This window comes from Sander vitreus, chromosome 5 (assembly GCF_031162955.1).
Source record: "Sander vitreus isolate 19-12246 chromosome 5, sanVit1, whole genome shotgun sequence".
NCBI classification, from domain to species: domain Eukaryota; kingdom Metazoa; phylum Chordata; class Actinopteri; order Perciformes; family Percidae; genus Sander; species Sander vitreus.
Window position 1 is genome coordinate 6,787,677 of NC_135859.1, and position 26,420 is coordinate 6,814,096.

Here is a 26,420-nt window from a genome sequence, read left to right on the forward strand (position 1 = left end):
CTTTTGTCTTGTTCAGGGAATTCTAGAGCCTTAAATCTTCTCTCACTCTATTTAAGATATCATGTAACAGTTGTCTTTTGGAATCAATTTAGTAGTGTTATTTAACCAAAGCCATACCTTCTTTAAATTGTTTTTGTGTCTGTTCACTTTTTTTCTTCTTTTCACTCTGAATGTGTTTCAGTAGTTATGAATAGTGCGATTCCTCACTTCTAGTCTGATTACGCAAATAAATTCTGTTTTGCTATTAAACATGTCTTGTGATATGCTTTAACCTCGGAACAAAAACATTAGTCCAACTCTTATTTTTTTTTATAACCTATCGGTACCAACTGTACAATAACCTCCTTCCAAGGCTGTAGCACTTGAGTCCGGACTCGAGACGCTTTTCTGTTGTCTCGGACTTGTCTCGGACTCGGCCATTGGACTCGCCGCTAATATTCTAGTTGGTCTCGACCGAGCCCTTCAAAACAAAACCATTGATGAAACGCGCTCGTTCAGAAAAACGGTTATTAGTTTAATTCAAAATCCATCTAGAACAGGCCTGGTACACGCCTGGCTGCATCATATACAGTAGGCTACCTCAATCATTTTCATTTTGGCCATAGACACAATGTCAGCGAGCACTTTGTACTATGAATTCTTCAGGACAAGTAATAAGTTCAAGAATGGGAACATTTCCATTTTATATTTTAAGTACTGTAGGCCTAAGTAATATGGCCTAATGTGATCCTACGTGTTACTCTGCACTTGCTTTTTGATTATTATAAATAATAAAGAAAAATGATCATCTTAAAATAGAAGATATACTGTCTCTCACATCACATACATTATGAACAGAGTGGTCTTGAAGAGGAATTGTTTTTCTTTTCTGTCTCAGGATATTGACTGTCTCATTTGGACTCGGTCCTGACTTGGACTCCAACGTTTTTGGACTCGGTCTTGACTTGGACTGGAACCTCTTTGGACTTGGTCTTGACTCGGTCTCTCGACTAGTCCTGTTCTTGGACTTGTCTTGGACTCGACAAAGGTCCAAGACTTGACTAACAGCCCTGCCTCCTTCCTCCTCCTCAAACATAAAAAAAAAGGAATAAAGGTTTACTTTGAATGCATAAACAATAGAGACATGTAGAAAATCACTGTTGCTCCATAATTCAAACTTTAAAAAAAAGAAAAAAAAAGAAAAGGTATTCAGATAGTAACCAGAGGTATTCATTGAAAACAGGCCTCGTATAGAATTCATAGATGTTTACTAGCAGTACGCGCCCCGTACCAGGAGGCGGCGGTAATGAAACGTCATCGTTTGTCAACCGCCACAAAAACGTACAGAAGAAGAAATAGGAGAGCTATTCCCCTGCTATGATTGGACCATGGATATTTGTGATTGGACAAAGTGTCACGTGGGTAAATCGTCATACCCGGAAGAATGACTGGTTATCGGTGCTGACACTTCCTTCTTATATACTGTCTATGGACATTTCTGGTAAGTCGAGCTAATTTGTCCAAGTCTGGCAAAGAATTTGGTAATGTATTCTTTTCTACAGCACGTTGGTGTCTATTTGTACAAGTTGAAGAAACTCTAAAGTGTTTAGCGCGTCAGACTTTAGCCGTAGTCGTGCCTCTGTTTAAAAGTATACCAAACTCATTAAATAACCTCAACATTTCCTGTTTATCAGAGAATTAGATTTTTTATTTTATTTCGTCATTTATGCGTGAAGTTTATCAAACATACACACACACATATATATATATATATATATATATATATATATATATATATATGTGTGTGTGTGTGTGTGTGTGTGTGTTTGTGTGTATATATATATATATATATATATACATACATACACGTGTGTGTGTATGTACAAAATCATGTGTAGCCTACTTATCAGTGTGAAATCAACAGACAAAAGGTGTGACCCGGTATATTATAAATATATAACGTTATCACTGATAGAACACTGTGGTCCAGGAGTTACTCTAAAGGTGATGGTTATCAAATCATCCCTCAACTGTCATTTGAAATATCAGTTTATGTTTTTGACAAATTAGTGAACCTTCAGCATCGATATGTCTGCCAGGTATCTTACTGCAAAGAGGACACAAACGTTGGCGGGACCAAAATGGCATCCTACTTTGATGAGCACAACTGTGAGCCCACCAACCCCGAGGAACAGTATCGCCAGAATGCACTGCTGGAATTGGCCAGGTGAGACTAAACGCACACACTGACTAACAGACACAGACACACTGTGATGCTTTACATTGATTAGTAACGTACAGTGTTGGGAGTGGCTGTTGGCCTGGGAGCGTGCCTATGTTTCCACAGCCCTATGTTCCCACAAACTGTTGTGGGAGGATAGGGCTTAAATTGAAGGGAAATGTAGGAACACAAGACCTAATTTTGAAAATGGCCTAGAATTGTGGGAACATAGGGCCTAATTTTCAGTGAAAAACAAAAATGTCTTAGAAATGTGGGAACATAGGTCTGTGGGACCATTGGGCTGACCCCGTTGGTCTTTGTGTATAGGTCTTTAATGCAGGGCTTGGACTTATTTGACTCTGGGGCGTTCGACCTGTCAGACTGGGACCACCGTCTTCCTCCTCCAGCTGCCAAAACGGCTGTTCAGACCCTCACTGTGGTCATCATTTCTCCAGAGCAAGCAGGTGACAGACATTTGCTCCAGTACATTCAGATTTCCGATCAGCCATTTCTTTTCCTGACGTTCAACAAATGGTGCAGAAAGAATTTGATGAGGGTTATAGGGAAGAATCATGCTTACAGACCCGGCTCAGCGGAAATAAGGAAGGATTTAATCCAAAATGTTTGTTCCCACAGACAAAGGTCTCAAGTGTCCCGTGTGTTTGCTGGAGTTCGAGGAACAAGAGACGGTTCGAGAAATGCCTTGCAAACACCTTTTCCACTCAGGATGTATACTGCCATGGTTGGGCAAGGTAAAGCTTGACACATTTGGAATTCCGAATTTCATTCTAAATTGGACATGTAATAGATAAGTTTGAGTTGCTACTTAGAATTCCTTTTTGAATCTTTTGCAATCACAGACTAACTCCTGTCCGCTCTGCCGACTTGAATTACCAACTGACAATCCAGAGTATGAGGAGTTTAAAAAAGACAAGGTGAGGGAGTGTGTAAATAGGCTTGGGATGGTACAAATGATCCTCATCTTGGCACCCTTCCCTGGCTGAATGAGTTTTCTGTTCTGCAGGAGAGAAGAAGACAGAGGGAGCACAGGCTGGAAGACCTACATGGAGCCATGTACACATGACATGAGCATGCTGTGGTGCAAGTTTGTGGAACGGTGACATTTTACAGAAAAAAAAGCTTCAGGAAATGCCTAATGGTGCGTTTCATGCCATTTCGTATTTGAACGCCTTTAAACAAATTTTGCAAACGATCCATTACTGGCAGCTCCATCTAAATAAAATCTGTAACACAAAAAAATAACAGGAATCTGGAGTGACCAGAAAGCTAGCATTTGTGGTAACCATTTTTGGAATAACGTGCGAGCGCTACGGTTAAGAGTAACAGGGTTTTCCTGTTCTTTGCGTTCATTTGGCATGGCGTGAATGCAGCATAAGCAACGGGATCATTAAAAAGTTAGAAAATGCTTGTCTTTAAGTTGGATAAATGCTCTTTTCTCACTAGTTAGGATGAATATATTTAAAGATGAATTATGCTGTTTACAGCAGCCCTAAAGCATTTCTGTTAAGATCATTTATTCCATCTTTTTAATATAAATCTGGGCTTTAAAACACAAACACATTTGTTAAGCTATATTTGTCTAATTAATATGAATTATTCAAAGATGTGTGCAGTATAAATGATATGCTTTTACATAAATTCTAGGTAGTCATTAAAAAAATAAAAATAAAATCAAAGCAGCAGCTTTCCATACCACAGCAATAATCTGGGAAAACCCCACGTCTGCTGCCAATATTGGACCTGCTGACCTGACACTGCTCAGTTTGGGGGGAGGCATTCGAACCAGCAATATGGATGGATGCATGCAAGTTAGCCATTCTTTGTCATCTGCCACACACACACACACAGCCTTGTCCGACCATGACACACACACCTGTTTAAAAAAAAACAACCCATGCGAAACAATAATTTATCATTTTTATTTCATATTTGAATATAAATCTCTGTCAAATGAAAATACCTAAATGATAGACAAATCATACATATTTATAGAATTTATAAAAAGGAAACGATAATCTGTGTTGTCGACTCGTTTTCTGGGATTTCTCGGACTCCATTACCATTCTTTTACATATTTTTCTAAACATGACATACATTTTTATAGACAGTTTCTGTGTTGCAAGACATGTACAGGTCAGGCAGCCTTTTGTAAAATAGGATTCTCCCACCAACAAAGTGTGTACATTTGGACAAAAAAAAGGAAAAAGTTGTAAAATCCACCTTTAAAATGTTGGCTTGTGGAAGATGGTATTATGGAATAGATGTTACAGAATAAATCCAACCCTGATGAGGGCTCATACAAGCTGCCATTTGTAGTCACTGTGTGACTTAGTTACAGTTTGGTGAAACAGGCTACAGCTGAACACAAGATTAAAAAGAAAAGATCTGAACATTCCCCTGGCACAGTACGAGGGATAAGGCTAGAACAGTGCACTCATACACCTACTGCTGACAGAAAATCAATGAACACTCCAGTGGATTCCAGTCCTTTTTGGCAAGATTTGCAGAACACAGGATTGCTGTAGTCCCATAAAAGATTTGGAAGTTAAATAATTTGCACAAAAAGTAAAGAAAACTGACCTGACGTATGATAACGCAGCTCGTAACAGCAGATCCACTGTCCTGCCACATGCTGAGACTTTGTGGCTTGAGCTATGGATTGCTGAGCTGCCATTACATTAAATACTTTCCTCGACCTCAAACCATTGTGAGATGGAAAACACGTAGGAACTCTAGCTTTTGCTTCAGAACATCAAACCCACAGAAGATAAGAGGTAGGTGATGTGACCTTTTCAATAACGTATTGCTGGCATCCAGTGGTTAGACAGTTAATAATAAAAAAAATAAATAAAAAAAAATATGTATCAACACTACGCAGAGGGCAGAATACTGTGTGTTATGAAACATACTTCAACAACGGCTCACTCACTACAACAAAAACTGTGAGTGTAACCTAAAATTGTGTGGCATTAGTCAGCTTTAGTTTGAGCATTGGTAGTTTGTGGCAGTCTGGTGTGAAGCTAATTCACAACTGTAGATAGCATTATAAAGAGAAATTGGCTGAAACAGGGAATCATACACAACCTCAATATGACATTCAGTCCCTTCAGTCTACAGCCTGTATGCTATTGTCTGTTTGTAACACTGTATTGGACACCATTAGGTTTATGGCACAAGGTCTACAAACATTATATTCACCTCTCCGTTAACTCCTGTGAACAAAACGTCACCTTATGCTACTGAGGAGGCTTGAGATAGCTTCATAATTAAAACAGAAAACATATTCACAAAACTCAAATAAGGCTTCCAAGGGTCCAGCCTGGAATCATTTCAGTGTGTGGGTAGTCTGGCTACACGGATGTACATTGCTTGGATAAAGCCTGACATCCGGTGCGTCTCTCACTGTGGAGGCTCGATGGTGTTTTTTTGCCTCCAACGGCGCCTTCCAGGCAGCTAACCCTAAACATAACCATTGCCGCGCTGCGTGGGAGGAGACGTTGGGGGCAAAAAAAACACCAAAGACCACTGTGGAGATAGCTCTGACAATGAGAGACTAGTGTGGGGGCAAGAACTACAACTACATTATTCTGGAAATGTGTTAGTCAGATTATAGTTTTTACCTTTACACATCCATTTGTTTTACTATACAAGATGTAGGTCACTTCAAATGTCTTGGTGTCACTTTTTAAAAACGCCCTGTGTTCAACTCCAACACACTGAAAAAGGCATCATACACCCCCAGCGGAGCAGAAATTTTCAGAAGATTGATGGCAATTATTGCACCGGACATGACAGACAAGTAAAAAAAAAGGTAGCATGAAATGTAAATGTTACAAAGAAATCCTCAGATCACGCAACATGTGGGACAATAACGGAATGACATCAAGGGAGACGACTTCAGAGATTCTCAGATAAAAGTGATTGAGATGCACACGGTCCTAGACATTACAACAGAGCAGAGCTGTTTTACGTAGACATTCTGCTCTTGCATGTCAATGACCTAGAATATGATCTTAAGAATGATAGTGGCTCAAGATACACATAGGTTTGTAAAATAATCCAAAAATGCCATCAAAATTTGCATTCAAAATCATCTGTGCAACCAAATTAAATGGTCGAGTAAAATGAATGATTTTTGCCGATCATTTATGCTTGATTGACTTAAAAAGGCCATATGCTTACAGCCTGTAAAACATACACAACTGTTAATTATTCACTTCTCAAACATTCAATATGTTTCTACTTACTACGCAAATCCAAATACTCCTAACATAAATGGTTATTCTCTCATTCAAAAAGTGTAGCCGTGCAGAGATAAGCAAAAAGGCCAAAACAGGTGGGCCCCGCAAAGCATTGGGTAGTTCATGAAGGAGTGTTTGGGCAGGGGGAAAATCTTTGTGGGCACACCAGTGATGCACAGTTATAAAAAGTAAAGAGTGTAGTGTAGTTCAGGAAACGGACTCCTGTGAAGAATTGCCCAAATCAACAGCCATCTCGGAAAACATTCATGGTTCCGGTACTCAAGACTGGCTTCACACATTCAGCCTCCTCTCAACATCGCTACAGGACACTTGACTGCAGTAGCTTGCACCAACATTGAAAAGGAGTACAGCATTACAGATGGGATATCCTGTAGTTGTTAAAGATATCAAAAACATCCTCTCTTCCTCCACATGCTGCCACTGTCATCTTGCCTACCTGTGGGAGCCCATGAAGCACCAGAGCTACAACATGGCTATGCTCTCTGGGGTACAGTTGAGATGTGTGGATGTGCTGCTCCCCCCGGGGGACTTGAGGCCCTTAGTCGGCCCACCTAGTATTGAGCCCCGGGCCCTGGCTCCCATAATAACCCCTGAGCCGTGGTGGTGACACTGCTGCAGGCCCGTCATCATGGTCTCGCTGGTCACGGTGCCAAACTCGTAGGTGAAGGTGCCGTAGAAAACCAGGATGTCCACTGTGAAGACCCACTCGCAGATGGCTGCAGCGTGCTGCAGGACGAAGCTCTCGTGGATGAAGAAGATGCCGCCTGGGAGGGGGGACAAGTTGAGGAGGACAAACATCTCTGGTACATGCATGAGCAAAACAAATGGAGTTCCTTTTTCACAGAAGCTACAGTGGCCTGAGCCAAATCCACGATATAATGGGATGAGCTATATAACAGGTTAACCTCATAGGGAATAGGGTTAAAATGAAATTGCCTTTGCAGCTCCATTAAACAGATGGGTTTAAAAATAGGATATCAGCTGTACATCTGACCTTGAAGACTCTGTCCCAAAAATTCTTAAGATCTTTAACGAATTTGGCTCAATCTCCGGCTATATAAATCAACTGGACTAAATCTAATCTTCTGTTGAACAACGGACAGGCGACATCAGCCAATAGTGATACAATACCAACCCAAAGCAAAATGACATATTTGTGTATCACCATTCACGCATCGCTACAGCGAGTTGTCCAGGACAACTATGGAACTATATTAAGTAGTGTTGCTGTTGTTAAAATGAACATAGTTCCTTGTGTGAATTTCTTTAGGTACAATGATCCCCTTACCCCCACCAATACATTTCTGGAAGAAACCATCTTCTGGAAGATACCGTAATTCGGCAGTATATTTGGAATAATAAACAACGTAGGCTAAAATACTCTACCCTGCAACGTACCACAAACACGGGAGGCCTGGCCCTCCCCAACCTTAAAGTGTACCTCAGAGCTTTTCAGCTACAGGCCCTCAAAGAGAAATAGAGCAAAACCTCACTGGAAGTCTAAGACGGCAAGACCTTGCCATTACAGGTGTGTGTCCAAAACAAAAGTGTATGCTAGCCTATTGGCCTATTATCGCCAACTTTAAACAATAAGTGGCATTTGAACACCCCAATTTGGCACAACATACACTTAACACTGCATGAAAAGTCAGTGAGCGGCACTGTAGATTGTCGTGGAAGTTCAGGTTTACGACTATAAACAGCAATTTACAGGCAACACCGAAAACTGCTGTGAATTGTCGGAAATTGACATGGGCCTTGCTTGGTAGACCCCCCCTCCCCCCAATTCTAAGGGAGGATTTAACATGTAAATGAAAATGCTGTGAGCTATACAAATGCAAATCAGGGTAGCAGCAGGGGAGTTTTACCCCAGGTGACATTTTTCTAAAAGGTATTAAAATCTCTGGTATAAATAGATCAGGCTCAGTATAGCCTAATAACAGACTCTTACACTTTAGCTTGAATTGATTTATTTAATGAAAGTATGCTAGATTAATTACTGTGTATGTCATTAGCAATGGCCAATGTTGTGTAAAAAAGATACACAAAACAACTTATTTCAACAATTAGTTTTTATCAGGCTTTGCCATAAAAAGGTAAAATGTGCATTCCATGCAAACATCACAGTCTCCCAGAGCTCATCCACTGTGCATAGTGGCATGACTACAGTGACCCTTCTTTGGTCTTGCTCATCCAAGGTGGAATGGAGACAGAGGCACCACTGTACAGTTTCCTAAGAGAAGTCTTTCTGCTGACACCAAAACACTGTCCTTCACATAAAGCATACATCAGCTTTGTCATTGCATGACAAAGTTCCCAACCATTTGTCTTCTTAAAATACTGGCAAATTCAGCACCATATTCACATGTCCGTGGCATATGAAGCTGTTGGCTCTGCTGAAATGGCCTCTGAACTTCAATTGTCCTATTGTTCTTAAACTTTCCCAGTATTCCATTAAAACTCACTGTAATTCACCTCCACACCAGTCTGTGCGCTGTTCGCACCCTGCTGGTTAGTCTGCCTCCTCTGTCTCTCTATCACTCTGCCCCTGCCCCCACCCTCACTGCTTTGATTTGAAAAATAGCGGAGGGAGATGACTCATTCATCGAGAGTTAGAGCAAAAGCTTCCAAAGTATGAGAGTATTTCAGGCCAACTGGTAAAAGAGTTCTGTCTGTACACTCTGTCAATCTTCACTTGCTCATCACGGGAGTACAACCATGCACCTAAAAAGGAAACACGCAGGAGTTGTTGAAGGTGTACGGAGCGTTTTTATTTTTTTCCCCTCCGTGTCACCTCCGGGGCTCCGTAAAGATGCGCCCACAGAAAAAGGAAAATACAACGCAAGTATATGATTATTAATGAAACGGCGAGCTAGTCTGTACTGTTCATTAACTCTTGAGAAGTAGAATGACTGTCTTGAACTTGCACATGGTCTGGGAGTGTGAACAGGTATGTGCGTTTTGGAATAAAACAACATCAATACTATCTGATGTGATAGGATGTCGACTTCCTACTGACCCGATTGTTTTGTTACTAAATGATGACTAAATTACACCTGCTTGGGAGACAGAAGAAAATGTTGCTAGCTGGATCAACCGCGACCAAGAAAATGATAGCTCAGCGCTGGCTCCCCCCCACTCGCTTTGTATAAAACAGTGGTTGGCGTATTTTCTGGACATAGTTATGCTTGAGCTCTCTACAGAAAGGATTAACAAAGCCAAATCGACTATAGACCTATGGAAAAACGCAGTAGCACAAGTATCAGTCCTAATGACCTCAGCATCACAAGGATTGGAGGAGAGCGACTATTTTTTGTTGATTTGTTTGTTTTCTTTCCTCTAGACCGCAGAGGGTGGGGGGGTGGTAGAGGGTTGTTGTTCTTGTTCGATTGTGTTTGTTTGATCTGTAGGTTTAAAAATATAAAAAAATAAAAGATTGGATATCAGTCAGTGAAAGCAGTACATTTACCCAGTCACCAAAACAGAAGAGGAGAAGGCAGAAAGCAATAAATTGTAACAATGAGTGGTGGAGGAAAAAAGGTCATCCTGGAAGCCACCAAGAGGCAGGCAGGGAAGAGAGGCCACCAGAGAAAGTGAAGCCATCAGCATGGCCGTTGTTAAACAAGAGGACGGGAGGGGGAGATTAAAGTGAGCCCAGACAGATGTTATCGTGGCCTTGCTTTCCTGTCTCAAAAGTTGAAGGACAAACATCTTAAGCGGCGCAGTAGTCTGTTTCAAGGTTAGTGGAGTGAAAAGGAGAAGAAAACAAGAGGTCTGTCCAGTGTTTTCACAGCATGCCAGCACCCGATTGGACTGGGAGTACACTGGTCTCAGGAGGACGGCAAGGTGGAGCCATGACGGGGCTAACTAATGAGGCCTGTAACAGGGTGGAGCTATACAAGCAAGCAGGCAGTTGCACATCGAACCTCGACAACCTATTCCTTCATTTTGAACTGCACCACATGATTTTTAACATAGGTTGTAACCAATAATGTAAACGATGGCTCAGGCCAATTAGTCATTGCAGTGTGCAAGGACCAACAATATCAGGGCCCTTGAAGTGGGTAACCTTAAGGCCCTGACACACCAACCCGATTATCGGCCGTCGGACAGTCTGGCGAGGTCAGTGACTCGAGTCTGTTCGGTGCCGTCGTCAGTCAGAGGAGCCGTCGGCCTTCATTTGGGCCGATTTGACTTGTTGAATTGGAAGGCGGGCAGTCGGACTCAATGACCAATCTGATTGGTGGAGCGCTAACCCGGAAATGACGAGCGGGATGAGCGTGACTAACGGCTCTCAAAACCTGACGAAAATCTTTTAAACTGACCTTTGTCGATCTGAAATGAAGACAGATTCTGCAACTGCACGGCCTATTTCTCGCTTAAAATGCTTTCAGAAACACGTTTCGGTGAACTATCTTCGTAAAATATGAGATCGTATTCTGAACGAAGCCGCCATTATGCTCAGTTGTAGGGGGCAGCCAGACCCACGTGACGCGTTCGTCCAATCAGCTGCCGGTTTTCATTTTTTTGGGGGCGACAATACAGATTAGCGCCACCTGCTGTTATGGAGACGTATTACGTCTCGCACACGCGCAGAACGTACACTCAAGTCGCCGTCGCTTCGGTGTGTTCCGAGGCACTTTTTCTCGGGGAGGCAGTCGACTGCCTTTTCTGCCCAAGGTCGGCCGTCGGGTTGGTGTGTCAGAGCCTTTAATGTTGTTATTACTGTTATTAGTTACACCTGTGCTTTTCTTGATATGACGCTAAAAAATATACATATAAAACCACGTTTATCAAACATTGTGTTTAGATATAACATACAGTACATGACTACTGTATCTGCATAACAAAGGGGGTGTCACACTAGTAAGTAAAGGATACTGAGGACGAGGGAGACCATGGCTCCCAGTGCCAGAGCCACTCTGAAATGGGCCATCCAGTAGTCGAGGGCGGTCACAGCCACCCGGTAGGTGAGCACACACTGCAGGCACACAAACAGCAGCCCTGCTGGAAATGCCACTCCAGCACCCACGTAGTGTAGAGATTTGGCGTGATCAACCTGACAAACGGAACCATACGGTCAGAAGGGTTGTTTCCACTTGTCCCGAGGTCCAACAAAAGAAGCCAAATTTGAAGCTTATTCATATTTACCTGGAAGTTGCCCACCATGACCAGGCCCAAAGCATTGGTGCAGCCGGACACCAGAGCGCTGGTGTTGACCCAACATCGGTGGCTGTGTTCGATCACCTGGGCGTAGCGCAGAAGGCACACCATCACCACTGCAGGACACAGGCGAACACACACATTTACACTGCATCACACACACACACACACACACACACACACACACACACACACACACAATACTGCACAATACAACTGTAAAAGCCTTTGGATATGAAACTGCGGGTGGTGGAAAATTGAAACACCGTGGTTAAGTTAATTCGTCCTATTTTTCTTCTTTCATACCAAATGGGGAAAATCATACACACATTTTTTAGATTCCAAAATGCTTTCAAAACATGCTCTTGCTTATTTATAGTTTGACCTATAGCTGATGGACGGTCATGTGACTGCACCCGTTCTGTTGATCTTAGACTATCTGATTTGCTTTTACTGCTGTCTCAGAGAGGATGTGTTGTGTAAACTATGGACATCTCTGGTTGCATGAGGGGATACTTTTCTTCAAAGGCTTAGCATACAGACACCGTTTAAAAACTATAATCCTGCAGGTTGCTGTCTGTTACAGTACTACCACCGAGGCAGTAAAAACACAGCTTTAACAACAGCAAGGAAGTCAAAGATGAAAACTAGAGCATCCAGACAGCGTATACAACAGTGTGAGTGAGTGAGTGAGTGAGTGAGTGAGAAGTGGAAGGAAAGCCGCATTCATTATTGATTAGAGAGCACAGGCTATTTCAAGCGCCTCCGTGTTTCTTGGAGGCTAGTGGCTGAGGTCTGTGGGCACCATGGAGGATTAGTATCACACACATGATGGACAGCGGAGACGGACATCAAACACCTTTTACCTCAGCTACATCGATTCATTGCCTTTGTGTTAAAGAGCAGGAGGAAGCAGTCTTATTTACTGTGCATACTGAAAAGAATAAGTATTTCAACAATTAATCTTTTTTATTGGTTTGCTTTTTAATACCGCCTTGTACATTATATTTGGGTTGTTTTTGGTCAAGGGATAATACACAGGGAAATCCGCTATTAAGGAATAATTCTGCATTTTGGGAAATATGCTTAATTCTCTTTCTTGCTGAGTTGGATGAGAAGATTGATACCACTCTCATATGTCCGTACACTAAATATGAAGCTACAGCCAGGAGACAATTAGCTTAGCACAAAGAACGTAGACAGCGAGCCTGGTGGTCTGTCCAAGTCCAAGAATCTGCACTTCCAAAGCCCGCTAATTTAACATATTATATATTTTATCCACTTGTTTAATCTGTACAAAAACAAGTTCTTGTTTTCTGGGGAGTTATGTGTTGAAACCATTTATCTCTCCAGACACAGTATATAATGTCAAGTCTCTGGGATGTCACTGCCCCAAGCAAAGAAATGGTCCAGCACATTATTTTTTATAAGTGAGCTTTGGGAGGTACCAGTAGAAAAACCAGAGCCAGCTGCCCAGTGTTGGAGATATCGGTCGTAGAGATGTCTGCCTTCTCTCCAATATAATCAAACTAGATGGCACTCGGCTTGTGGTGCTCAAAGCACCAACGTTGTGTTTTTATCCCCTTTAAACTCAAAAGCAATTTCTCTTTCCAGATGTCACGACCTAGTTACTCAATATACACATACATAGTTGTGAGTAGTTTCATGTAGAAACTGACCAGTTGTGTGTGTGAACTATGGTAGAAAGAAAATAGTTCCTACATAAAACTGCTCACAACATCACAGACATCTCCACGGCCGATATCTCCAACACTGGGCAACTCACACCAAAACATTCTAGACTGATCAATAGAACTACAGGTAAGAGGAAAAATATGTATATTTTTATCCCTTTAAAACTATGCTAAGCTAACCATATTCGGACAGTAGCTTCATATTTACTGTACAGACATGAGTGGATTCAATCTTCTCTAACTCTTGACAAAAACTAGGCAAAAAAGCAAGTTGGCATATTTACAAGGTCATACATTTCTTTAAAGAAATTACTCTTGCAGACACCATGTCTTTTATTGGTGTGACTTTGTGTGTGTGTGTGTGTGTGGTTTTAAATTCGTTAGAACGAGGCCTTACCCATGAAGGCTCCAACGTTGCCGATCAAGCTGAACAGGCAGCTTTCAGGAGGGAAGGAGCCACATTTACTGTAGCACATGAAGACAAAACAGCTCTCAGTATTAAAAAGGTAGGAGAATAACCTATACCCACACATATCACTGTATGCAAGGCCACAGTCCCTTTGCCATCTGTCCAAATTTCTTGTCCAAAACATCTGCCATGTGCAATCAAAATGTATAAGAACAAATAAAAGGGACTATGATGACACAAGTGAATTTAGCCTCCTAATTCCAGATAGTAAAAGAATGTAAAATCACTTGCTTGGATATCATATCTAGATATACAACTTTAGGTCTTTCTTCTACATACACTTAAAAAAAAAAAGAAAAAAAAAAAGCATGCCAGTCTGAGGGTTATTTGCAGATTAAACTAATGCAGTTTATGCAAAGCGTGGGTTAATGACTGTCACACAGCCACAACATAACAAGGTGCTAATTCATGCCTCAGGGCCTTTGCTGACACAAAATTGATTTTGTGTTCTTCAGAAACAACGAGGAGGTCGAATAGCAGACCTGATGAGGGGGATGTCCTGGATGGTGCAGCACGTCTTGGGAAAGCCTGGTCGCGGTAGCTCCTCTGTGCATGTTACATTGTAAGACCTGGAGCAAGGACACAATGAGTTCAGTTCTTTCTCCACTGGTAGCTGTGAAATCGGACCAGATGTCCAGATAAAAACTAAAATTTTCTCGAATCAAAGAGGAGGAAAATCACTTACCAGTTCTCCACAGGACAAACATGGTGATTCATCACAGCCATGGCATACCTGTGGAGCAAGAACACACCACAATACAACGCAAGAAGTGACAAATGTCATCTTTCCATCCTCAATTTCCATCTTAAATATTTGATCATGTAAATAGCTTGTGATACCCGGTAACACAAGCCAACACATTAGTACTTGTTGCCCCATCTGTACACCTGATAATGTGAACACATTATGTTTCAGTGTGAGAGCCTCTGTGACACAGTCAAGGGTTGCTGTAACTCACACTATCCATATTCCTGTGATGGAGAAGGCAGACAGGCTGACAGGCAGGACGATCCAGGCAGTCATTGGGCTGGCAGTGAGCTGGCTTTGTCCCAAGCATGGGGTGAGAGGGGGGGCTTTAGGCTGGAGTGGCGACACGACAGGAGGGATCAGGTGGGGGGGTGGGTGGGGGTACGTGGTCACTAACACACAGGGAAACACACAGGGGGGGGCATGAGGAAAAAAGGGGGAATGCTCTTCTGCTCCACAGGGACCTGCAGCCAGCAGCAACCTGAAAGAAAAGGTGTTTTTTTATTTATATTTATATATATATATATATATATATATATATACATACACACACACACATACATATACATATATACACACTATATATATATATATATATATATATATATATATATATATATATATATATATATATATATATATATATATATACACATACATACATACACACACACACACACACATATATATATATACACACACATACATTTCAGTAAAATGGACTGCAATTATACAAACACACACCCACTCCCCCCCAAGGACACTTCGACAGGGGCCAGGTGTCGAACCACCAACCTTCTGATTGGAGGACGACCGCTCTACCAAAGCCACTGCCCCCAAACTATGGTAATCAAACATCTGTATACTCCAGGAGTTACTTTGTAACGAAGACTTGTAATTTACCAATTTGTGAGTTTCCACTTTCCTTTAGTGGGTCTAATTGTCTATTTCAGTCAGTAATTGGCTACCTTGGCTGCACAATTAATCAAATTTTAATCACGATCACGGCTTCCCACGATCAAATTCACGTGATCAAGCGATATTTAAGATGCTTCATTTAGTTTATAGAATGCTCTGTATCAAATTTTTTTTTCCAAAGCTCTGTAAACCACTCTCTGATCACGTGCCTCCATGAGCCAATCAGAGTTGTTCCCTGCACCGCACAGCTTAGTTTAGATGTAGACAGTCACAGAGGACAGAGTAATGTGAGGAAAACAGATAGCAGTCGGTCATAAGTCGTCACAGTAAACGCAACATTTTGTCCCATCTGTGTTGTGCAGTGACCAGTGCGAGTCTTTTAGCTCATAGCTTTAGCGGCAGACTGTTGTACGCCCCGCTGTTGGAATCCTCTACAGCAGGGGTTCGCAACCTTTTGCAAGCTGGGCCCCCCCAAAGCTGGTTCATTGCAATTGAGCTGGGCTGATATGAATTTATGCTTTATTATTGTTATTATTACTAGGCCTAATAGTAGGCACATCATCTGCATTTTTTACAGAAGCTTGCAGGTAGGCGATGTTAATGTGAGACCTGAGCCAGGTATGCTTCATCGTACCTTCGAAGCTTTTTTGCAGCTGGTGGTGCGTCGTTTGCCTTGTTGGTCCTCACTAGAAATCTCTCCATTTTTGTTTGGTTTTGAAATAATTTGGATGTGGATTAGTTGCGTTTTCAATACAGTTTAGGGTATGATGCAACGATGTGTGCGTGTGTGCAGCCTGGACGCGGAGTGGTGTGTGTGTCTCCTCTCTGCTCTGACTGCAGGCTGGGACTGCTGTGCGAGGCTACTGAGAGACTGATCGCCTGTGAGGGCTTTTGGACGGGGGAGGGGCTCACGGCAGCACCCGCTGCTCGTTGAGCACAGTAACTGCAGAGTGATACGTGCTTTCGAGTCTCCAAACACCACAAAAGTCTCCAATAACACCAGTAAAAGTCGCTAGATTTGTCGCTAAAAAAAAAAAAGGTCGCCAGGAGGATGATTGGTTTGTGTCTTAAGCTTGTTTTACAGTTGTGCAGAGGCTCCATGCAGAGCTTTCTCCGTAGCCTATGTAAGAGGCCTGATGTTTATACTTGTGCACTGGTGTGTGCGTCGAGCCGGCGTGTGTGTGTGTGTGGGGAGTGTGTGGTAGAGGGAGAAGTGAGAGAGTGACGACGATTAGCTCTGGAGCGAGTACCGACTCTAGAGTCATAGTGAGAGAAACAAAGTGTCTCCCCTGTTCTTTCTGACCACGGTGGGAAATCTGGAGCAGGAAACATTAACCCTCTCCTTGATTTCATATTTATGGAGAAGGAGAACCAGGAAATGAGCCGGAGAGGAAATGCAACGCTACCCAGCCACGGCCAAGCGACATGCGTCGCCGCGACGTGTAGTTAAATTTTTGGAGAGGTGCACGTCAGGCTACGGCGTAGGGTCTGGCATAGACACAGAGGGGTCTGCGTCTACGCCGGACCCTGCACCATCGATTCTACGCACAACTATGAAAAGGCCTTTATAATAGTCCAACCACTTGCATTTCAACATGGGGGGAATTTTCGTGATTTATTTATTTTCTTTCAGATTTTTTTTCCCCCCCTCCCATCCTGTAGCCTACTTGCGCCCCCCTGGGAGAGTGTCCGCACCCCCCCAGGGGGGCGGGCCCCACCGGTTGAGAACCACTGCTCTACAGTGAAATACAGTCACACTACACCGTTTAGCTGTCTGCATTTTAGCCGTGTTTAATCCAGTTACTACTGTAGCTAACGGTAGGCTAACGTTAGCTGCTGTGTAACGGGTTATTAGTGTTTACTAGCGTGACAAGCAGCGATGTTTCTGTTGCCTCTAACGTCTGTTTTGGAGCATCAGAGCGCAACGCAGACATTTAAGTGGCACCGTAATCCGCGTTGCTATTTCGTCCGGTAGATACCGGGCACTGGTGCCCTATTGGCAACAGATTTTAACATGCGCCGTTAACGTGAACAGAAAATTGTGTTGCCTGTATCTTTTCACGGCAAACGTGCATGTTTGGAAAGCGGTTGCACAACAGCTAAAATGGCATACTCCTTACATAGTATACTTGTACGTCACTTCATAGTATCCTTCAACAAAGGAGGAATGTAGCACAATATGGATATATTGGCAGGAATGTAGCACAATATGGATGTGAAAGCAGTTATAATTAGCCTATGTGACAATAAAAATTTGTTTTGGTTAAAATCAACAAATAATCGTGATAATCATTTTGGTCATAATCGTGCAGCCCTACTTACACTTCTCGCCAGTTGCAGGTCACTCAAGATGCAGCATTGCAGCATCATTGTATTTGGGCCTTTGACATACAAAGCTGACTTCAAAGAATGAGAAGCACCAAAAACAAACTACAGTTGATCTGGTGACGTGCCGATACGCACGTACTTTCTGTGCCTGTAGAACAGGAAATAACTTATATAAATGGTCTGTATGTCGTACTACTCAGAAAATTCAATTGCAGACACATTTAACATTGCTGTGCATCTTTGAATCTTTTCTCATAGGCCTGTAATACAATACTAAAAAAGGAGCTAATAAAGAAAGCAAAGTTGAACCGGTGCAGTCAACTTCATGCCTATTATTAGACAAACTTCAATTTCAGCCTCTTCTTGGATAAAGTTTTCCCTCTGTCACTGTTAAACATAAGTGGAAAATTGTGTTTATGATGAGAAACTCTTGCACTTCGATTCTGAATGGCTAAAACCTCTTTCACGCCAATGACCAGGGTTATCTGACCCGTGTTCAACCCTTCAATTGTCAGTTTAAACCAAGCCAGTCAACACAGGTTGGGGTGGGGGGGGGGGTGTAGCTGTGTTATGACACATAACAGCTACAAGTGTGTGCACTATACAGGATTTACCCTATTATACTTTATCGACAGGAATTGATAGGTCAAACAGCCACCCACAAATAGTCTATAAACAAAGCATCAGGCTGTCTTTGAACAACGGTTAAAGCTACTCAGGCTACCGAAGAATACCATAATTCCTCCGTTCAATTAAGCCTAAGCAACGCAGCCCAAGCTTCCATCCTTAACCGTTTTGCCAGCAGCATGTTAGCATTTGAACAAAGTGCTGTGTGTCCACAGTGTGTGCAGACTGTAGTTACAGTATTGCCTGAGGCCTTTTGGAGGAGCAACACTTAGGTTTTAGTTTGTGATCTCGCTGTAGACAAAACAGCCTCTAACATGTTCTGTTTGAGCGTCAACTTTACTCTGCAAACAAAAGTGTATTGGGAGTTGCATCTGGAATTGCCTCCAGCCTGAAAATAAACAAGAACTTTGCTCTTAAAATGTGAAGTGAAAAACATGCAGCTGTTACTTGCATCTATTCTGAATAAAACCAAAGGATGCAGCCAATGGCCAAGTGTGACTTTGCTCAAGATGCAAAAGGCGTTATGCTGTCAGCTATTCCATCAATTAATCGATAATCTCTCTCAAGGGTTAAAGACGACACAAGGGTTAACAAACAGCCATGTATATGGGCTCTTCCAGTCTCTCCACTGCTGCCTGCCAATTTAACAGGAGAGAGGAGCAAGAGGGATTAGGATCGTGACCAGCCTCTGACGAGCTGTTACCGCCACCATCTTCAGCCAGAGGACATTATTTTTTCAGCTTCTTCTTGCGTTGTCACCCCGACGGGAGGTGTGCTAACAGGGTTTGCAGCAGGTGAACAGTGAGCAGTGCTATTAACGTCATCACTACACAATTTCTTAGTAAAACTAAAATTAAACTGCCTTTTTTTTGCCATGGCTATACGATGCTAACTGCAGAATGGCTTTTAAGGACTTTGCGCGCCGATTAATGGCCTCCAACGTTTATATATTGTTTCTACAAATCTTTGAGTTAACATGTACTAAACATGAGTTGAATTTGCACCGCCACGCCTTGATGCTCATAAGAATAGCATGTATAGTTATCTTTATTGAAGTGAATTAGGTTTAAATCGCCAACATGCATGAATGAATATTTTTGCAATTTTACACATAATCAACGATGATCACATTACACAAAACTGAAATTGCGCAGCGTTAATAATTTTTAGAGCCCCCCACCCCCCCAAAAAAAAGAAATTTCACAAATCACGTTTTCAGGGGAGCCCATGTCTTATTAAGGGGAGCCGAGCTCCCCCTAGCTCCCCCATAGATGATTTTGTGGAGACAGATGGTCTTAGTTCAATTCTCCTCTGCATTTCATTCATTGCCGGTGCAGCAGTAAACAATGGAGTAGGCTACTCTAGTATTGATTTAGGACCATTTAAGGACGAGGGGAGAATATTTCACTTTGTTTGTTAACATCAAAAGTAAAGTAAGTTCTTTGCTGTCGGCTTTCCAACTCATTTTAAAAAGAGACAGCAGCCACCCTGAACTGCCAGCTGTACTGTCGGAGCAAAGTGTATACCTGTGAGAATGCCAAGGTCAGCTCTGTGGTGGAGGGAAGTGCGGGACAACACATATCATTTTACACAGTGGACGGTCACAAGTATGTCCTTTGCTCAGAGGGGAATATATGTTGAACACAAACTCGTCTTGAACTAATCCAAATGAAAGGTCAAACTCACGAATAGTTCTTCATAGTTTTGTTTTAACAAATGTTATATCCATCTTTCCTGATTATTGTTGGGGTACAGGAAACCTAGACACAACAAATCTGTTTTTCCAATTATTAATGGTAATCAATCACTTAATGACAGTGTGTCAGATAGCTCTTATGATGTCATGAACTTCCTATATTACTCTATTACACTATTTCCTATTAGTATGCAGAGACAGGAAAACCAGGGCTAGACTACATGGAAAGAGTCTTTATTCTTCAACGCTAGACCTGAAAAGAGTTTTCTTGTCAATTTCCACATTCTCATTATGTTTCAACTATTGAAATTAAACAGAAACAAATATATATATAGAAATTGTCCATTTTATTTCTATTGTTTCAAAACTCTGTAGTCACTGGTGTATAGCTGGGCTTTACAAATGGAAGGATTTGGCCTGGTTAAAGATAAAAAAAAAAAAAAAAAGTTTGGACAGAATTCAGACAGAATGCCTATTGTTGAGACACCGCCCCAATGACTTGCCCCATCATTTAACAAACAGACCATGGCTGCGGTCGAAAAGTGGAAGGAAGGAAGTGTAACGTTTCAATATGCACTCATTAAAGTTAATTTGACTGGCAAAACAGTTAAAGTCATTACATTACACTACACAATAATAAGTCATAATTTTTAAGAAGTAAAAAGTTTTGGATCAATTTTTACTTCTTCCAACCATGTGTTAAATTAAAGAGTCAATGTAGATTTACATATTGCAATAATATAATCCTACAATGAATCATTGTGAAAACAATACCTTCTAGATGTGTTGTTACTTTGGCCAGGTCATCATCAAAAAAGCAAATTAGTACATTAATATTTGGTCCATGTTGACATTAGTTGCTTCACGTACATTTATTAAAAACGTTGCATTGTTTAGCTTTTCATATAGCTAGACGTCTAAACTCTGGGACAAGGCCGTTATGTTTAAATAACGGCCATGCTGAGTCCAAACAGAGCTTTGTCAAGGCAGTTTGGGCTTCAGATAGCTTTTACACAGTGGCCATCGTTAATGACAAATCGTGTTCCGCTATGAACGTGCACACACGTATTGTTTGTATCACAAACACGGTCGGTCAGTGAAGGCGCAGTCGCAGCAGTAGCCGTCGTTGCTGGTAACGTACTCGTATGACAGAGTGCATACTGTAAATGAATGTAGCCTACTGGCAGTCTGGCACACGTGGGTGCTCAGTATTTTCATCGGCGCCTATGAATGATGTTTATTTTGGATTGAAAAAGTGAGAGAAAAGAGTTGCATTCGTCCACTGTGAAGGTTGTAGAAACTTTGTCAGATGGCTTAAGAAGTTTGTTTATTGTAAAAAACCAAAAGGTAGGAGGCAAACATCAGTAAATATTGAGAAGTGTGAGCTGCAAGGTCTGTGATACATTCCCATTGCAAATATGTCATTAACATTGAGTTAAAGGGCCAAAACACATCTACGTTGATTATAGCGCCCCCTAATGGCGGATCTTTGCCAAATTTAGTAGAGAGCCTCAGAGCGGAATTCCGAACTAGCGTCACAAGTTTCGTGTTGATTGCATTTACTGTGGCAGAGATAATGCAATTGCAAATTTCCCATTTAAATGCATTGCGTTATTGGCCAAAACAAATAAACGTTGCTTATAGTAAGGTGAGGGGCCAGACAGACAAAGAATGGTTCAAAAATCCTATGAAAAATCGAGGAAGGGATGAAGTGACCCTGCCCGGAGGAAGCCCGGGGCCCCCGTCTGGAGCCAGGCCCAGATGGAGGGCTCGTCAGCGAGCGTCTGGTGGCCGGGTTTGCCACGGAGCCTGGTCGGGCACAGCCCGAAAAAGCTAGGTGGCGGACATCCCTCCATCCCATGGGCCCACCACCTGTGGGAGGAATCGCTGGGGTCGGGTGTGCTGCCACATGGGTGGCAGTGAAGGTCAGGGGCCTCGACGGACCAGACCCGGGCAGCAGAGGCTGGCTCTGGGGACGTGGAATGTCACCTCTCTGTGGGGGAAGGAGCCGGAACTTGTGCGGGAGGTGGAGCGCTACCGGTTAGATCTGGGGCGGTAACCCACGAACACCGTGGTGGACACCGGTGGTCAGGGAAGCCGTCCGACTGAAGAAGGAGTCTTTCCGGGATAGGTTATCCCAGACGACTCCGGAGGCAGTTGCAAGGTACCGAAGGGCTGCAGCCTCTGCCGTGAAAGAGGCAAAGCAGCGTGTGTGGGAGAAGTTCGGAGAAGACATGGAGAAGGACTTTCGGTCGGCACCAAGGTACTTCTGGAAAACCGTTCGCCACCTCAGGAGGGGGAAGCGGGGAACCATCAAAGCTGTGTACAGTAAGGATGGAACGCTGTTGACCTCAACTGAGGAGGTAATAGGGCGGTGGAAGGAGCACTTTGAGGAACTCCTAAATCCGACTAATACGCCCTCTATGGTAGAGGCAGAGCTGGAGGATGAGGGGGGGGATTGGCATCAATTTCCATGGTGGAGGTTGCTGAGATAGTTAAACAACTCCACAGTGGCAAAGCCCCAGGAATTGATGAGATCCGTCCAGAAATGCTTAAAGCTCTGGGTGTGGAGGGGTTGTCTTGGTTGACACGCCTCTTCAACATTGCGTGGAAGTCTGGGACGGTGCCTAAGGAGTGGCAGACCGGGGTGGTGGTTCCCCTTTTAAAAAGTGGGGACCAGAGGGTGTGTGCCAATTACAGGGGGTATCACACTTCTCAGCCTCCCGGTAAAGTCTACTCCAAGGTGCTGGAAAGGAGGGTTCGGTCGATAGTCGAATCTCAGGTTGAAGAGGAACAATGCGGATTCCGTCCTGGTCGTGGAACAACGGACCAGATCTTTACTCTCGCAAGGATCCTGGAGGGAGCCTGGGAGTATGCCCAACCAGTCTACATGTGTTTTGTGGATCTGGAGAAGGCGTATGACCGGGTGCCCCGGGAGATACTGTGGGAGGTGCTGCGGGAGTACGGGGTGAGGGGGTCCCTTCTCAGGGCCATCCAATCTCTGTACGACCAAAGCGAGAGCTGTGTCCGGTTCTCGGCAGTAAGTCGGACTCGTTTCAGGTGAGAGTTGGCCTCCGCCAGGGCTCGCGCTTTGTCACCAATCCTGTTTGTAGTATTTATGGACAGGATATCGAGGCGTAGTCGGGGTGGAGAGGGGTTGCAGTTCGGTGGGCTGGGGATCTCATCGCTGCTTTTTGCAGATGATGTGGTCCTGATGGCATCATCGGCCTGTGACCTTCAGCACTCACTGGATCGGTTCACAGCCGAGTGTGAAGCGGCTGGGATGAGGATCAGCACCTCTAAATCGGAGGCCATGGTTCTCAGCAGGAAACCGATGGAGTGCCTTCTCCAGGTAGGGAATGAGTCCTTACCCCAAGTGAAGGAGTTCAAGTACCTTGGGTTCTTGTTCGCGAGTGAGGGGACAATGGAGCGGGAGATTGGTCGGAGAATCGGCACAGCAGGTGCGGTATTACATTCAATTTATCGCACAGTTGTGACGAAAAGAGAGTTGAGCCAGAAGGCAAAGCTCTCAATCTACCGGTCAGTTTTTGTTCCTACCCTCACCTATGGTCATGAAGGCTGGGTCATGACCGAAAGAACAAGATCCAGGGTACAAGTGGCCGAAATGGGTTTCCTCAGGAGGGTAGCTGGCGTCTCCCTTAGAGATAGGGTGAGAAGCTCAGTTATCCGTGAGGAGCTCGGAGTAGAGCCGCTGCTCCTTTGCGTCGAAAGGAGCCAGTTGAGGTGGTTCGGGCATCTGGTAAGGATGCCCCCTGGGCGCCTCCCTAGGGAGGTGTTCCAGGCACGTCCAGCTGGGAGGAGGCCTCGGGGGAGACCCAGGACTAGGTGGAGGGATTATATCTCTAACCTGGCCTGGGAACGCCTCGGGATCCCCCAGTCGAAGCTGGTTAATGTGGCCCGGGAAAGGGAAGTTTGGGGTCCCCTGCTGGAGCTGCTACCCCCGCGACCCGACCCCGGATAAGCGGATGAAGATGGATGGATGGATGGATATAGTGCCCCCTAAAGGCCGATCTTTGCCAAATTTGGTACAGAGCATCGTAGTGGGATGTTGAACAACGATCTCAAGTTCCTTGCTGATAACATTTAATTTGGTCAAGATATGATACGTGTGTGGTAGCTAGCTAGGAAAAGTTGTTTGGTCGTCAAATGCGCATACTTTAACGTAGCAAAATTCCTTGAGTAACACTTGGTCACGTCAATCTGGAGATGCTACCAGGATGTGTACCAGGTTTCGTGCCGATCCGTCGCACGGCCTAGGACGAATTCGAAAAAGTTGGTTTTGCGCATTGCGCGATATCGCGGAAAGAAATTTAAGCAGAAATGGCCGTGGCCTATATCATGTGATTCAGCTTGATTCAAGGAACACATGGATGTAAGGATTTTTAATGTGCGATATGTAATGTGGGAGTTAAGGCAAAAAACCCATTATAGCGCCACCTAGTGTTCCACATGTGTAATTTTTGGTAGGTGTGGTCCATGACCCATTGTATGTCTACCCTGTAAATTTAAAGTTGTTCACATTAGCGTAAGTAGTAAATTTAGATGTGGGTCCCACAGGCCACGCCCACTTTGACCCCTCAGTACCCCACTCTAGGGTTGGCCTCAGGAGTGGCCCTAGATGGTACCCAACACATTTTGTAAAAATCGGATGAGGGGTTCTTGATATATAAACTTTTTGTACTTGTAGCGCCCCCTAGTGGTCAATTTTTGTAAAACGCGTGGGTGACCTTCAGAGGGTCATGGTAAACAAGAATCTAAAGTTTGGCGTTGATGGCATTTATTTTGGCCGAGATATGGCAAAGTTGGTGTTTTCATAGTTTGCTACACACATTTGTTTGTGCGTAATATTTGCAATTTTTATCCTATCAAAATTCTTTTCATTAACTTTTTGTCCGAACCCATCTGGAGATGCTACCTGCCAAATTTCGTGCCAATCGGTCGCACGGTCTACGAGGAGTTCGAAAAAGTAGGTTTTTCATAAATCGCGATTTTTCACGCATAAAAGTTTAGGCGGAAATGGGCGTGGCCTATATCACGTGATTCAGTTGGATCCAGGGAACGCGTGGATGTATGGTTTTTGAATGTACGGTGTGGGAGTTATAGGGCCAAACGCGTTATAGCGCCACCTAGTGGTGGAAGTGGGTCAATTGTTGCTCCTGAGGTCCTTGCGGAGTTCTGGACCATTCCTGAAAATGCCAACCCCCCACCATGTACGGTTTAGGCTGTAGTCCGAGTTTTAGGCGGAGAAGAATAATAAAAATCAGTAGAAAAACAATAGGGTTCTACAGCCCTGCTGTAAGAACGGCATGGCTTTGCTATTGCCCGAAGAAAAAAAGTAATCGCAATTAGATTATTTTCAAAAATTGTTCAGCCGTACTTGCCATGAAAATTACATTTGTGGCTGATTAATAACCAAATATAAATCAAATCACTTTGTGTTTTGATGTCAGTCATCAAAAGATAACGTTAGCCTCATTATTATTAGTTATTCAATTTAACAATTCTGCTTCTATACATGCATTGGGTGACATGAAACCGAAAACTTTATTATTAAAAAAACAATTTTGAGATTCACAGTTCTAACCATGCATATACAAAATGCTATACAACAGAATAGTAACTAGTAACGCTGGGTAAAATGATGGATCACCAGAGAAAGTTCACAAACCAATTGCAGTTCTTTAAATATTCATAACTAGGCTCTCTGGAGCCGCTAAAACGCATTATACGGAGTTAAACGTGGGCAAAGCTGTCTGTGTGTTCGTATATGTAACATTACGGGGGGGGCCATAACACCCCCAAGCCCCGCAGCCATTCAGAGGAAATATTCGCCACTGTACTTTAAAATTCGATAAAACTGTGACAATGTACTTAAAAGGAACACCGAATTAAATGTATCCACTTATCCACAGTCGACAACCAAACAAATGGAGCAACATCACTGAGTTCGGCAGCCTACTCTCGTAAACCGGGTAACGTTAACGGCGGTACCGTTAGCCTTGTTAGCATCTACCAAGCTAGCTAATTAGCTTGCACTTTACCAGTTGTCTTGACTTGACTGCATCTTGATTTCCGCTAACCTATGCGATAAGCTGCTGAACAAATTTTAGAGGCTGGAACACTGACGCGAATGTGGCAGTCTATACACAAAAACATGATCTACACCTACCTTCAACCTGCTATTCCCAACACAGACCTCAACAACCTTGGTTTCCCTATGAAAACCTATGATGAAAACAGACGCGGCTAGCCCTATAAATACCCTCCGGTTGT

The 26,420-nt window shown here is 43.3% G+C and overlaps 2 protein-coding genes across 4 annotated transcripts; one reads left to right on the plus strand and one right to left on the minus strand.

Annotated features, from left to right (window-relative positions):
• Positions 1 to 1,376: 1,376 nt before the first annotated feature.
• On the plus strand, positions 1,377 to 3,463 carry rnf181 (ring finger protein 181). Of its 2 annotated transcripts, none has more exons than XM_078250284.1 (6): positions 1,377 to 1,480; positions 2,050 to 2,206; positions 2,528 to 2,664; positions 2,837 to 2,952; positions 3,061 to 3,135; positions 3,225 to 3,463. In XM_078250284.1, the coding sequence occupies exons 1-6, from the start codon at positions 1,468 to 1,470 to the stop codon at positions 3,282 to 3,284; spliced, it is 558 nt and encodes a 185-aa protein (XP_078106410.1). In that variant the 5' UTR covers positions 1,377 to 1,467; the 3' UTR covers positions 3,285 to 3,463. The 2 variants fall into 2 exon arrangements, with proteins under 2 accessions (XP_078106410.1, XP_078106411.1); XM_078250285.1 differs by having other exon boundaries at positions 1,380 to 1,480; positions 2,079 to 2,206.
• Positions 3,464 to 6,826: 3,363 nt separating this feature from the next.
• On the minus strand, positions 6,827 to 26,398 carry LOC144517972 (transmembrane protein 150A-like). Of its 2 annotated transcripts, none has more exons than XM_078250282.1 (8): positions 26,317 to 26,398; positions 14,769 to 15,038; positions 14,495 to 14,542; positions 14,292 to 14,378; positions 13,738 to 13,805; positions 11,635 to 11,762; positions 11,365 to 11,542; positions 6,827 to 7,247 (listed from the first exon to the last, which is right to left on the minus strand). In XM_078250282.1, the coding sequence occupies exons 2-8, from the start codon at positions 14,831 to 14,833 to the stop codon at positions 6,946 to 6,948; spliced, it is 876 nt and encodes a 291-aa protein (XP_078106408.1). In that variant the 5' UTR covers positions 14,834 to 15,038; positions 26,317 to 26,398; the 3' UTR covers positions 6,827 to 6,945. The 2 variants fall into 2 exon arrangements, with proteins under 2 accessions (XP_078106408.1, XP_078106409.1); XM_078250283.1 differs by lacking the exon at positions 26,317 to 26,398 and adding an exon at positions 17,798 to 18,339.
• Positions 26,399 to 26,420: the final 22 nt, after the last annotated feature.

Coding starts and splice junctions, on each gene's coding strand:
- LOC144517972 (XM_078250282.1), bottom strand. CDS start 14,833: ATGACTGCCTGGATCGTCCTGCCTGTCAGCCTGTCTGCCTTCTCCATC. Junction 13,806..14,291: donor CAGGACATCCCCCTCATCAG/GTCTGCTATTCG, acceptor CATGTGCTACAG/TAAATGTGGCTCCTTCCCTC. Junction 11,543..11,634: donor TCATGGTGGGCAACTTCCAG/GTAAATATGAAT, acceptor TCCGTTTGTCAG/GTTGATCACGCCAAATCTCT.
- rnf181 (XM_078250284.1), top strand. Junction 2,665..2,836: donor CATTTCTCCAGAGCAAGCAG/GTGACAGACATT, acceptor TTGTTCCCACAG/ACAAAGGTCTCAAGTGTCCC. Junction 3,136..3,224: donor AGGAGTTTAAAAAAGACAAG/GTGAGGGAGTGT, acceptor TCTGTTCTGCAG/GAGAGAAGAAGACAGAGGGA.